Source organism: Python bivittatus, unplaced genomic scaffold (assembly GCF_059951505.1).
Source record: "Python bivittatus isolate LINGU-HERP-01145 unplaced genomic scaffold, Pbiv_v1 ctg000700_np1212, whole genome shotgun sequence".
Classification (NCBI taxonomy): Eukaryota; Metazoa; Chordata; class Lepidosauria; order Squamata; family Pythonidae; genus Python; species Python bivittatus.
Window position 1 is genome coordinate 20,683,752 of NW_028277098.1, and position 12,329 is coordinate 20,696,080.

At 40.0% G+C, this 12,329-nt stretch overlaps 1 protein-coding gene across 1 annotated transcript in view; it reads left to right on the top strand.

Moving 5' to 3' along the window:
- OLFM3 (olfactomedin 3) overlaps positions 1-12,329 on the top strand; it is a 173,135-nt gene that overhangs the window by 128,744 nt on the left and 32,062 nt on the right. The window contains exon 2 of the mRNA XM_088153250.1: positions 4,759-4,905. Within this exon, the coding sequence (XP_088009376.1) occupies positions 4,759-4,905 (147 nt within the window). The remainder of the gene's footprint in view (positions 1-4,758; positions 4,906-12,329) is intronic.

The window sequence follows — 12,329 nt, forward strand, 5'->3', positions numbered from 1 at the left end:
GCCAAGCTGTGCCAATAGGTCAGATTTAGCCAGGAGAAATATTCCAGAAAAAGATTCTTCTATTGCATCCCCAGTGGGAGAGCTAATTGGGCAGTAGCTTGGAATGTTGTGAACTTTTCCATTCTAAGCCTCCTCCCATAGAGTGGAATGTACTTAACCTGCCTTATGCTTCCCAGGACACACACACACACACACACACACACACAGAGAAGCAAGTTGTTGTTATTAAAATTTGTATACCACCTGAGTCCCAACAATAAATGAGGGGAGAGCAGAAACATGTGCACACACACACACATGCACACACACACTACTTTGTTGCCCAGAAGAAAATACACACACCTCCTACGGCCTTTGCTGATAAAGGAGTTAGAACAAATTCCAGAGGCCATGCTGTGTGTGCTTTCCCTACCTTGTTTAAAAGAAGAATATAAAATTATATATTTTATATATAATATTCCACTTTTTCCCAATTATATATTGTTGTCCCTGCTACAGTTGTGGCATATGGTATGTGAACTTTCAAATGTTTACTTCCTCTTCAGTTTCAACACTGCATTGAAATGTGATGCTCGCGTTCTCAATGCGCAGGATGCTGCACTGTGTTCATTAGTACGTGTTTTCAGAATGGTTGCATGTGAAAAAACTGCTGGTGCTGTGGTACCTTAAAAATAAAAAGGGCTCTACCATAGATTGTGCCTTGGTCAGCCACAAATGTCAGTTCTGTGTTATATTAAATAAATCAACCTGGGATCAAGCATTCATGTTTGAAAAAGAACTTCAACATAACTTAAAAGGTCACATCTATTCAAGTCTGCCTGATAATATTTGAAGATTGGATGAAATACATTATGGAACCATTGTGGGTTGAATTTTGATACAATAGGATGTTTGATTTGGAAAGTTCATTGTTGTGCTGCAGTGTTTTTGAATGGAACATTGGAAAATCCATTGAAAACTTCTGCTGTATTTTCTTCTGAATTTTATGTCTGGGAGCCAGGGCAGGAGTTTTCTGGAATATATTTGCCTGTAAGATTTTCAAGAGCTTCAATCAAAAGCTCCATAGAAGTATGGTATGAGATTCATGTCCTACAATTACTATACCACCCACCAAGGAGGAGTGATAAGCAGTTAACAGGTAGCCCACGTAGGTTTAAAATATTTTTTCCTATGGGACACTTTGCTGACTTCCAGTTGAGTTCTAATGTCCTCCACCCAAGCGCTCTGCAAAGAACGCAGATGAGAAATTGCAGAATTAACAAAAATATGTAACTTGTCCCTCAAATCAGGCTTACTGCCAGAGGAATGGAAAGTAGCTAATGAAGCTAAGTTTTTAGAAAAAGATAGGAGAGAACCAGGAAATTATAGGCTAGTCAGCTTAACATCCAGACAAATTTATAGAAAACAATTAAAGAACAAATAACTAAGCACACAGAGAAGTAAGCCATGGTGAAAGAAAATCTGGGTGGATTCCATGAAGGCCTTCTTCACCAACCTTCTAGATTTTTTTTTTTTTAGAGTATCAACAGGAACATGAATGCAGCTGACCCTGCCAATGTTATATCCTAGAAATTTTCACAATTTTTTCCCTAGGTTCCTGATGACAGTATCTTGTGTAAACTTCTTTCTGATTGCATAGGAAGTTCTCTCTTTTTATGGATTATTAACTATTTAAAAACAGAGAGTAAGGAGCAGGAATAAATGAGTAGTTCCCAATGGAGAAAGGTAAGAAGTGGAGTCACTCAAGAATCCATGTTAGGAACAGTGCTTTTAATGTGTTCATAAATTATGTTGACTTAGAGTAAGCATTGAGCTGGACAAGTTTGCATATGCCAAAATATTCAGGGTGGTGAAAGCCAAATGTGATTATGAAGAACTCCAGAAGAATCACTGTAAACTGGTGAATGGTTAACCAAATGGCAAATGCAGTTCAAGTTAAGTTAGGTGTTTGTGCACAATGATGCAAAAAAGCACTAATTTCACATTGTGCTGATGGGGTCTGAGCCGTCTGAAACTCACCAGGAAAAAGACCTTGGATTCATAGTTAGTAGTTCCAGGAAGATTTCAACTCAGTGTGCAGCAGCTGTGAATAAGATAAAGTCCATGCTAGAATTCATTAGGAAAGGAATTGAAAATAAAACTAACAACATTATAATTTTTTATTTAGATTTGTATGACCACCTCTGGAAAATTTTGTAGAGTTCTGGTTGCCTCATTTGAAAAGGGATAAAGCTGGAAAAAGTGCAGAAGAGGGTGACCAAATGATCAAGGACCTCAAACACCTTTCCTTATTTAAAAAGAAAGAACTTTGGGGACTCTTTAACTTTTAAAAAGGCAACTGAAGAGACTATCAGTGTATTTAAAATCCATGCATAGCAGGGAGATAGAAGTTCTCCTTCTCTCCAAACGTTAAGACCAAGGGTCATTCAGTGAAACCGATCAGGAAATTCACAATACTGTACACAAAAGAAAGTTCTTTGTCATACAGCACATAATTATTGTGTGGATTGCAGTACCACAAGATGTGATGATAGTCATCAATATGTATGGCTTTAAAAGGCAGTTGAATAAAATCATGGATAATACATCTATTGAGAGTGATTAGATGTGAAATTCAGTGTTACGTCTGAGTTGGTCAAGGGTGCTTCCAAATGCCAGTTGCAGGGGCGGGGGGGGGGGGGGGAACAGCAGGAGGTGTTATGTCTCTATTCTTAATGTGCATCACTATGAATCTGATCCTTATTACAGTTTGGGAGAAAAACTGGCATTTCTAGAAGGGCTGAGTATCAGGTAATAGGAAGGGTTCATGACCAACATTGTGAAGAACCACCACAAATGGATTAGGCAAATCTAGACCTGATGAAAGAATATGGCAAATATAAATTAGCATCCAGGATTTTATGTAATTTGTTAGGAGTAATTTATTTAGTGTACTTTCCATAAAATTTTAGGGAAGCCTCAGTCCTCTTTCACAGATCAGTGAGTCATTTCTAGGTCTCTTGGAGCCAGCTGGACTGTGTTCTCAAAGAAACTGCACACATTCTTTCCCCTCCTTTCCTGTTTAAGTAAATTTCAGCTAGATGGAGGGGGCTGCATAGATTCTTTGCTAGCAAGAAACCAAAACATGCATCTGTGCAGGGGAAAATCAAATTGATTCACTGCTCTGAATCACATGTTGGATTCATTGCGACAACCCCTGCCCCCCACTTGGTCCATGGGGAGGAGGCTTCCAATTAAAACAGACATGTTGTTTAATGGGCTGCAATTTATCAGTGATTTCAAGTGGTTTACAAAAGTCAAAACAGGTAAAACAGCAATAAATACAAACAACGAGGAAAAAACAGCACAGTTACAAGATAAAAGGGCAACGGTTGCCCATTAATTTGGCAAAAGGAAGACAGAACAGATGCAAAGAGTTTAGTGAATATAATATTTGAAACCAGAAAAGGAAGGGAGACACAAGGAAGATAAGGGACAGGTATGAGCAAAGGATTATGTGGTTATGTAGTTGAGAATAAAGATGAAGAGTCAAGCCAGGGTGACAATGAACTGTGTCCACTCAGTCCCCTAACTATTATTTTGTGGCCTGTGGAATCCCCTACAATCCCATTGTCAAGATTTGGCAGCAAAATAACATTTTTATTATTGCTGTTGTTGTTGCTGTTGTTATTAGTACTACTACCACCACTACTGCAGCTGCTACTTCTATTACTGCTGTAGTAATTAACGAAATAGCAGTATTAATCCTCCAGCAGAGTTAAAACATCTCTTTCATTAAAATAAAATAAAATTTGGGCAGGGGTCAGAAATTCTGCCCCATTTCCTCTAGTAGCATCACTGTCACAGCCAGTAGCCTGCAGTAGTCATTTTAAAACAGTTAAGTACATCCCGCCCCCATTGCCCATCTCTAGTTTAATTAGAAATAGGGCATTCTTTGGTACTGTTATCCAAGTGTTCCAGATGTTTTTCCCACAAATCCAATACAGGCTAGCCAGTGGTAAGAATTTTGCAGGTTTTTGTCCCGCTGATGTTAGGTGGACCAGATATTAGGTTGTATCCTCCACACAAAGCAATGTACACTGGTTTTCTCCTTTTTTCCTGCCCAATTACTTTGTATGGTGGGATGAGCTAAACAGTGAGTACACCAAGCAGCTTCGATGTTTTGAGCAGGGACATCATGTAAACAGCAATCATCCCACCCAGATCCAACAACATAACCACTTCACCCAGTTGTTCTTTAATTTGAAAAAGACATTGGAGGAAGGAGGAAAGATTTTTGGCAAATCCATCCATATTTTCTGTGCAGGTGAGGACAGAAGAACTGGTCATCCCTAAGGCCAAAATAGCAGTAAAATGAAGGAGGGATAGCAGGGCTCTGTGCCTGCCAGATGTTCCATTATCATTGGTGCCACCTCTGACCATGCCTTCTGGCATCTACACATGACATCAAAAAAATCACTAAGTGTGTTTGCAGGAGCAGGCCAGCAGTATGAACACAGCTAAAATGGTTTCTGTATGATCACTAAACCCATAGAGAAGTTTAATGTAAAGGAGGAGAGATACATCATCAACTGAATATGCAAGATGTTACTGATAAGCTTCTTTTCTAAAGCAGTTATGCTTCCCATTCATAAGCGTCTTTACTTTTCTAAGACATTGATTTTTGGGGGAAAAAAATCATTCGCAAAGACTACTCCAGTGTTCAATTTCTGTCAGTGCCAGCATTCCACTTACTGTGCCCTGCTGTTTTCTTTTCAGACTCAAATTAGCCCCAAAGAAGGGTGGCAGGTCTATAGTTCGGCCCAAGACCCAGATGGGCGATGTATTTGTACTGTGGTTGCACCGGAACAAAACCTATGCTCCAGGGATGCCAAGAGCAGGCAGCTGAGGCAACTCCTTGAAAAGGTGAGCACGCACAATGCATTCCTTTGATTTATCCATTCAGAGAGGCAGAGGAAGCACAGCATTTAAAAGGAACACGGACCATGGTGCAAGAGGCTTTGGTGCAAAATGGGCAGAATATTTTCCTCCTCTTTTTGAGGAATGGGCTTTCCTTTGCTTCCTAAATTACTGCAACACTATTTTAATGGCATACATTGCAGTTTCAGTGTATTTCCCATCTCAAAATATTGGGAAATTGGAACAATCAGCCGGGGGGAATGCTTAAAAAATCACTCAGGGCTCATAGGCAGTCCTGAACTTGCAGTTTGTACATTCCCAAATTAAGGTATTTATGGAGATTTGTTTCCCTCGCTAACGCTGTCTCTCCATTACATAAATAACGTGTTTCCAATTTTAAAAAGTTTCCCTTAACCACTTTCTCCATGTAATAATAAACTGCACTACAATAAACACTTTCTAGCATATATAAGATAATAAGTCAAAAAATGATTATGCACCAAGTTTGCCATTAATTTCTGTGAAGTGAGAATGTATGTTTGCAGTGCTTTCAGTCTCTCTAATAAGTATTTATAGGAAAAGGTTTCTGTAAGCAGCAAGAAACAGTTACAAACAAAAGCAAAGAAACAAAACATTCTGGTTTGTTGATGTAATTTATTTTGTTATGTTATCCTGAAAACAGAAATTGCTGGGTATGGGATAATAAAAAAGCTAATGATGATTAGGCATTAGTGGCCATTTCCCCAAGTTTAATTTTAGTAATCTAAAATAAAATGATAATGTTCAAAACAGCATAGTTGCAGTAAATACCATGAAATAAATCTTAGTATGCAGTAAGAAATGAATTCATTAAGTCATTATAGACACATTTGTGGCCCAATTACCTGTTTTTTAGAATTATAACCCATACCATATCAGAAGTTCTCTGAAATATCCAGAATGTAATGCACATTAAGAGTCCATAAATCTAAATTATAAAATCTAGGATCTAAAATCCTGGCATAATAAGAAAGTCTGCAGTTTGAGCTGATAGATTAATGATGTACAAACCAGGCAAGCAGTCTTGCTGAGGACATTGCTGTATACGGACGCCCTCAAGTTGAGAAGGCCTAATTTTATTTGGCAAGGGCATCCTGAAAGCAGCCCCTAAAATTACCAAAGAATCCAGCAAGTACATTTGGGAGAATAAATTCCTTTAGATATACAGTAGCTGTGGCTATGCTATAGTAGTCTATTTGTTGCATCTTTTCATTGGTCTGACCTTGCTGAATTCCAATCAGCCCAGACTGCCTTTGGTGTTTTTGGTCATTAATCATTCCTGATGCAGACAGTGTTACATTCTCATCTCCTGGCTGCATTGCTCTGATTCCATCTCACCAATGAGTCCAACAAGGTCTTAAACCAGTAGCTTCAAATAAGCAGTGGAGCGGTCCAGCAAAATAATTGCTGATCAATGTGAGCTGATTCTAATGGCTGATTCTAATGGGTCAGACCTCATTAGTAATTGAATGGCGGAACTGCAAAGAAATACCAGAGCTGGGAAGTAAATAAAACAAAAAACAACATCCTGGAAGGAGGAAGTAGCAAACCACTTCCATACCATGTTGACAAGAAAATGACAAAGACATGTTCATGAAGTCACCAAGAGTCAAGCTTGACTCAGATGTTACCTTTATGACACTTTGCATCAGCAGTGGTTGGGAACCAACAGAGCAATTTTATAGATGATCTTGCTGCTGCATTCCTCATTCCTTACTACAGTCTTAGTTTAGATTGAGGATACAAGAACATGGCTTTCTTCACCCAAGCAATATTGAGGAAACGTTGTTAGCTTATCCTCACCATCCCTGCTCATAGAGACGATTTTGGAGAAATCTTGGGGAAATAAGTATGGTCCATCAAGTCCCCTGAATTGGCCTCTTCTCTCTGATTGGTAGTCTCAGAAGGAGGTGTCAGTGGCTTCAGGTTGAAAGAAGAAAATTCTCATCAATTTGAGCCAGTTGATTGGAGAGTTGGTGTGGCAGGGCACAGATAGAACCAAAAACTCACCTGTTCTAGGCTTATGCTTCTCTGGTCAATATGCACACAGTCATACTTGGATACAAATAGTCACTGTTTAGATATTTGTGCAACAGAAGCTAGAGAAGCCATGTGACTATCAGTTTCATGTGTCACTCCATGATAATGGTACAGTGCTTTCTTTTCAGATTTGCACCTAACCCCCACTCTTTCCACTTTTAGAAGAGCAGATAAGACATATCTCTTCAGCTAGGATTTTAGTTGTTAAATTATTTTAGCATTAATCTTTTTTCAATCTTTTGCTTTATCTTATGTGTGTGTGTCTTTTCAAATGCCACTAGCTACCTTAAGCGTGAACTGATACATAAGGTATATATTGAATAAGTCATTGAAAAGAAATAAATTATTGTGGTTGCTCATAATTGCTAAATCTTTGAGTTTTCCTTGTTATTCCAATCAAGCTGGGCTTCTGATGACTTCATGGACACATCCATGCAGTTTTGCTGACAACTGCACGGAAGAGGTTTGCCACCACTTCTCCCAAGAAGTCTTTCAACATCCCAGTCTAGCCTACAGTCCTGGCATTTCCTGTTACAGTACTAACAGGACAGCATTCCTCTTCCTCGAGCCGACAAACCTCTGAAGTCATGCAATGTTTTCATGAACCACTGAAAACCATTGAAAACAGGCTATATGTTAAAAACATACAGTTTCAGCAGTTCATGAAAACATTGTGCAGCTTCAGCAATTCTTTGGCTCGAGGAAGGAGAACACCATCCGCCATTTTTAGTAATAGGTAGCCCGTTTGTAAGTACGAGTTCCAACTTACATACAAATTCAAGTTAAAGGCAGACGTAGGACGCGGTGGCGCAGCGGCTTAATGACACTGAAAGTTGCCAGCCAGAAATGGTCGACGCTTCAGCGGTTCGAGTCCAGCCTTTGCATTAGCAGGGATGAGCTCCTGTTTCCTCCCCAGTTCCTGTAAACCCAACAGTTCAAAAACTCACGTGAGTAGATAAATGGGTACTCTCACTCCGGTGGGAGGAAAAATGCTGCCGGTGCCTTGCAAAAAAGGAGTCGGGAGCAGTTGCTGGTAAGCGCGAAAAACCGCGTGTGCCCGAAAAGGGTGCGAAAGCAACGGAAACCCCGCCTCCTGTGCTCACCAGCTGGGCTCTGCTCTAGGAAGGAGGCACTGGCAAACCACTTCCGAAACAATTGCCTTGAAAACTGCAAAAGGGCTCGTCCAAGCAGTCACTGCAGAGTCGGTAACGACTGAGCGCAGATTAAAAAAAAAAAAAAAAGGAACAGAACTCATTCTTAACCCGGGGACTGCCTGTAATCTCCCCTCGAGTACTAAGCAGGCCCTACTCTATGTAGTTACTGTGGCCAGAGAAGATCAGCCAGATGTGCCACCTCTTATCATTATCATCTTCTGTCTACAACAAGGTTAGGTAACTTTACTTTTTTAAGATTCTTTTAATTAAAAATATGAAATGGGAAGCTGGGTCAGCACACAGGAAAAACTTCAGCCACTAGAATCTTTATTTACAGTAATGCTTCTGGGTCTTCCTCAAGACAATAGGCATTCTTAAATACTGGCATTGTGCAGTTTCACTCACTTTGTTTCCTTACCTCACCTACTATGGCTCTCAAAGTTGTCCCACATCCATAAAATGTGATCAGCAATCCCAGAAAGTTTACCTGCCCACAGAGTATTATTATTACATCTTGAGGAATGTACAAACAAGAGAAAGAAACAAATTGGATAAAACTGTCTATCATAAAATAATACCATAACATAATAACTATTAAAATGATATAAGTCAGTCTCAGGGGCAGACTGGTCTTAGAGCAACTGTTACCCTAGAAATGCCCTAGTGAGCAAGCATGTCTTCAGTTCTTTAAAATAAGGTAGCACTGGGGCCCACAATATTTCCTTTGTGGAATGCTGCCACAGAGAAGATCCTACTCCTACTGTGAGTGATGGTATCAGTAAAGGAACAAGATAGTATGTGCCGTATTGACAGCCCCACTAAGTAGACCAGACCAGGAAATCAAAACTATAGGAAGGCTAAAACTACTTCATTAAAATTGGCTATAATAACAGAATCATGCAAGTCTGATTGTGCTGTACCTCCTCCTCCTTCTTATACTTCAGTGAATTAGGGAGGTGTCGGTCTGAGCCACTTTCAAATGTTGTCTTGTTCTGGACTTTTAAAATGCTTCAGCCCCTTTTGCCTAGGCAGCAGATTCTGCAAATCTCCATCAAGGTCCTCTTCTTTACTCTCCACACATATGTTCTGTCTCCAGTATTACAAAGTAGTGATCAGCTTCCAATCTGTTCAATTTCTTGGTAAAGATACAGACTCCTTCAAGTCCTGAAGGAATCCTTGAATGCTGAAAACTTCATGGACACGCCCATATTGTTTTCTTGGCAACAGTACAGAAATAATTTGCCATCACTGCCTTCTGAGATATTTTGTTGAGAGAGATGTGGTATTTGTTGGTGTTCTCCCATCCAAGTGCTAATGAGATTAAACCCTACTTAGCTTTTCAAGATCAGTCAGAATTAGCTAGATGCTGCCACTTGCCTGGACAGATGGTCCACAGGAGGGCATTCTTTTGTCACAAGCTACAGAATGTCTTTCAAGAGCCCTGAATAGGCAGACTGATGTACTTCCCTTCCCACTGAATGGCCTACTGCCAGGTTCTACTGCAAAAGGCACTAGTCATTTCCAATGTTATGAAGATGTACAGTCATACTGCATCCCAAAGGACCAGAGTTGCTCTTATGGCTGCCGCTTAGCATTTGCTTAGCTAAAGGTGCATTAATTAGTAATGCACAGTTGATGCTTCTTCAAGATCACCTTGTCCAAATTAGTCAACAGTGCGCTTTAACAGAACTGTTGCACTTATGATTGAGATAATTCAGATCCTATACGATAATAGTATATATAGTTGTTCCTTTCTATAGGTAAGGACGGTAATTATTGTAGATGAATTCCTCTAGGATAAAGGGATGTTTTCAACATTAAACACAGTCTTTGTTGTGATGATATGTTATTAGAGCATAGGATCTTCCAAATTATGCTGGGATATCTTAAAATCCAGGAGGCCTCTCCCCCACTTCCCCACCCCGATGCAATAGAGAAGATGTGACTGAAGGGCTATCATCAGATGCAAAGGGAAACAAGTGCAAAGAAAGCAAGGATGAGACAAGATATGAATGACCTCAAGCTAAGAAATCACAGTAAGAGAGTTCTCCAGGATAATTTCAGCTCTAAAACTGACAGAACATCTCTCAGTAGGTTGCATAATAAGCATGCGTAGCTGCAAACGTTTTCTGAGCAGTTGGCTTGTGGCATCACTGTTCCTAGAAGTTTCACATCTTACACTGGCTTATTGGATGCAGGCAAACAAAAATAAAAGCAATCTGCCTTTCAGAATCAACAAACTACTGAGCTGTGAAGGGAGGAAGAAGATGCCTGTCTTTCTAAGATAAAAGGGAATATATATGCTGATGTTTTACTATATATCTGGATGCATTTTTGTTAACAGACAAAAGACCATACTTTTCACTCTTGCCCTAATATGTTCAGGAAATTGAAGGATGAGTTCCCAGCATTCGTGTGTTTGTAACTAGCTAATCGACACATCACTGATTTGAGAGAAGCCCTGTTGAAAGAATGCAGTTATTCCCAAAATGTTAAAAGCATAAAGACCTGTTGAATGTGCCTTCTCCAGTACTTTCTCGTTGTTTCCAATGATGACTGGTCAGAAAACATGGAAAAGTACCAGATGTTGAAATTCACTTTCAGTTAGTACCAGTTTTCTTGGCCCATGGTAGGGATAATGGGAGTTGTAAATCTGACCGTATTGCAAGGACTGGAGTTCTTCATCCCAGACTTACCTAAAAGCAACAGATGCAAAAACTGGCCTTCAGTATCACATAGTTTTGGGACCAGGAGACTCAAGCCTAATATATTTGTTGAAGAGTTAGGTTAATCAAATATTAGACCACTGTCTTCCACTGTTGGTCATTTCCACCATGAAGGAACCTAAACTCTAACATGCTCTGCAGGGTTGTCTGTGTGTGTGTGTGTGTGTGTGTGTGTGTGTGTGTGTGTGAAGATGGCCTCTGCGACCATATGATTAAAGCCCTACCCCTTTTCTACATGTGTCACTATGCAATACATGATTGTCAGCCTAACCAGGTAGACCAGACAGGAAACACAACCAGATGAGCTAATTCTACTTTATTGTAAGGCTACATTAACAGAATCTTGCAAGTTGGAAAGTACAATTCTCTCCCCATCTCCTTTACACCTTGGGAAATTAGGGAGGGTCTCTTCTGAGCCTCTTGCCTGCCCACTATCCAGCTGCAGGCTATGCTGTCTCTTATCTGACCGTTCCCTAGGCAGCGTCTCTGGGGCCCATCTCCCAAGGTCATTTCCACATACCATTATGGTGATATTGAGGCTTCGATCACCTGGTTGCAGCTGCCATCTTGACTTTTTTGACCCCCTCCAGCATGCCCCCATTATTTGTGAATTTCCCCCTGTGTTCCACCTTGCTTAAAAAAACCAAGTATTCTGAGAAAAAGAAGGACTGGGCTACACTGATTCAGATGTCATTTTGGGTTTTGTACATGGGTGAATCAGTTTGGCAGTGGCAAATATCACCTTTTTTTAATCTTGTTTTGTACTCCCCCTAGAAAGCATTGAGACCACCCTCTCATGTTCACATTCTTAACCAGTTTCATTTGTGCTTAGAAATGTCATCCTGTCTGCAAATTCGGTGGATGTCCAGCTGAGTCACCTTAACCCTGTCCACTTTGTGTTCAGATCGGGAGGAATCACTTGTGAGGAAGGAAATGCACCAATTTACTAAGCAGCCCCAAAAGAGAAGACTAACACCAAACAACATTCACACAATCAGGATTATCTCAGGCAGTATTTCCACCCTACACACTGCATATTTTTATAACATATAAGTAGTATTTTTTGGTATTTTTACCCAAATAATCAAACCTGTCTAAAATTCACCCCACGCTAGTAAAATGATTTTAAGCTAATTACATTTGAGCGCACATGGACTGCTCCTTCTCAAAATCCATATTGCAGATTCAGCAGCAGCAGTGGCATAACAAATAGTTGTAGCTTTGTCACAGTGCTGAGGGTGTTGTCTTTGCATGGCTTCCATCATGACAAAGACAATTAAAAAATGTGGCTTTGCTGTTTCTACAAGCTTTTTCTCAGAGAGCATTAAAAGGCAGATAACTAGCAAATCTCCATTTGGATTAAATGCCAACTTTACTGTTTCATTTTGTTTTCACCTGGGAATGGGGTTATGCAAAATTAACCTATCACAAATTTACCGTGTGCTTTCTGTGCATTATTTGGCCTCCTCTC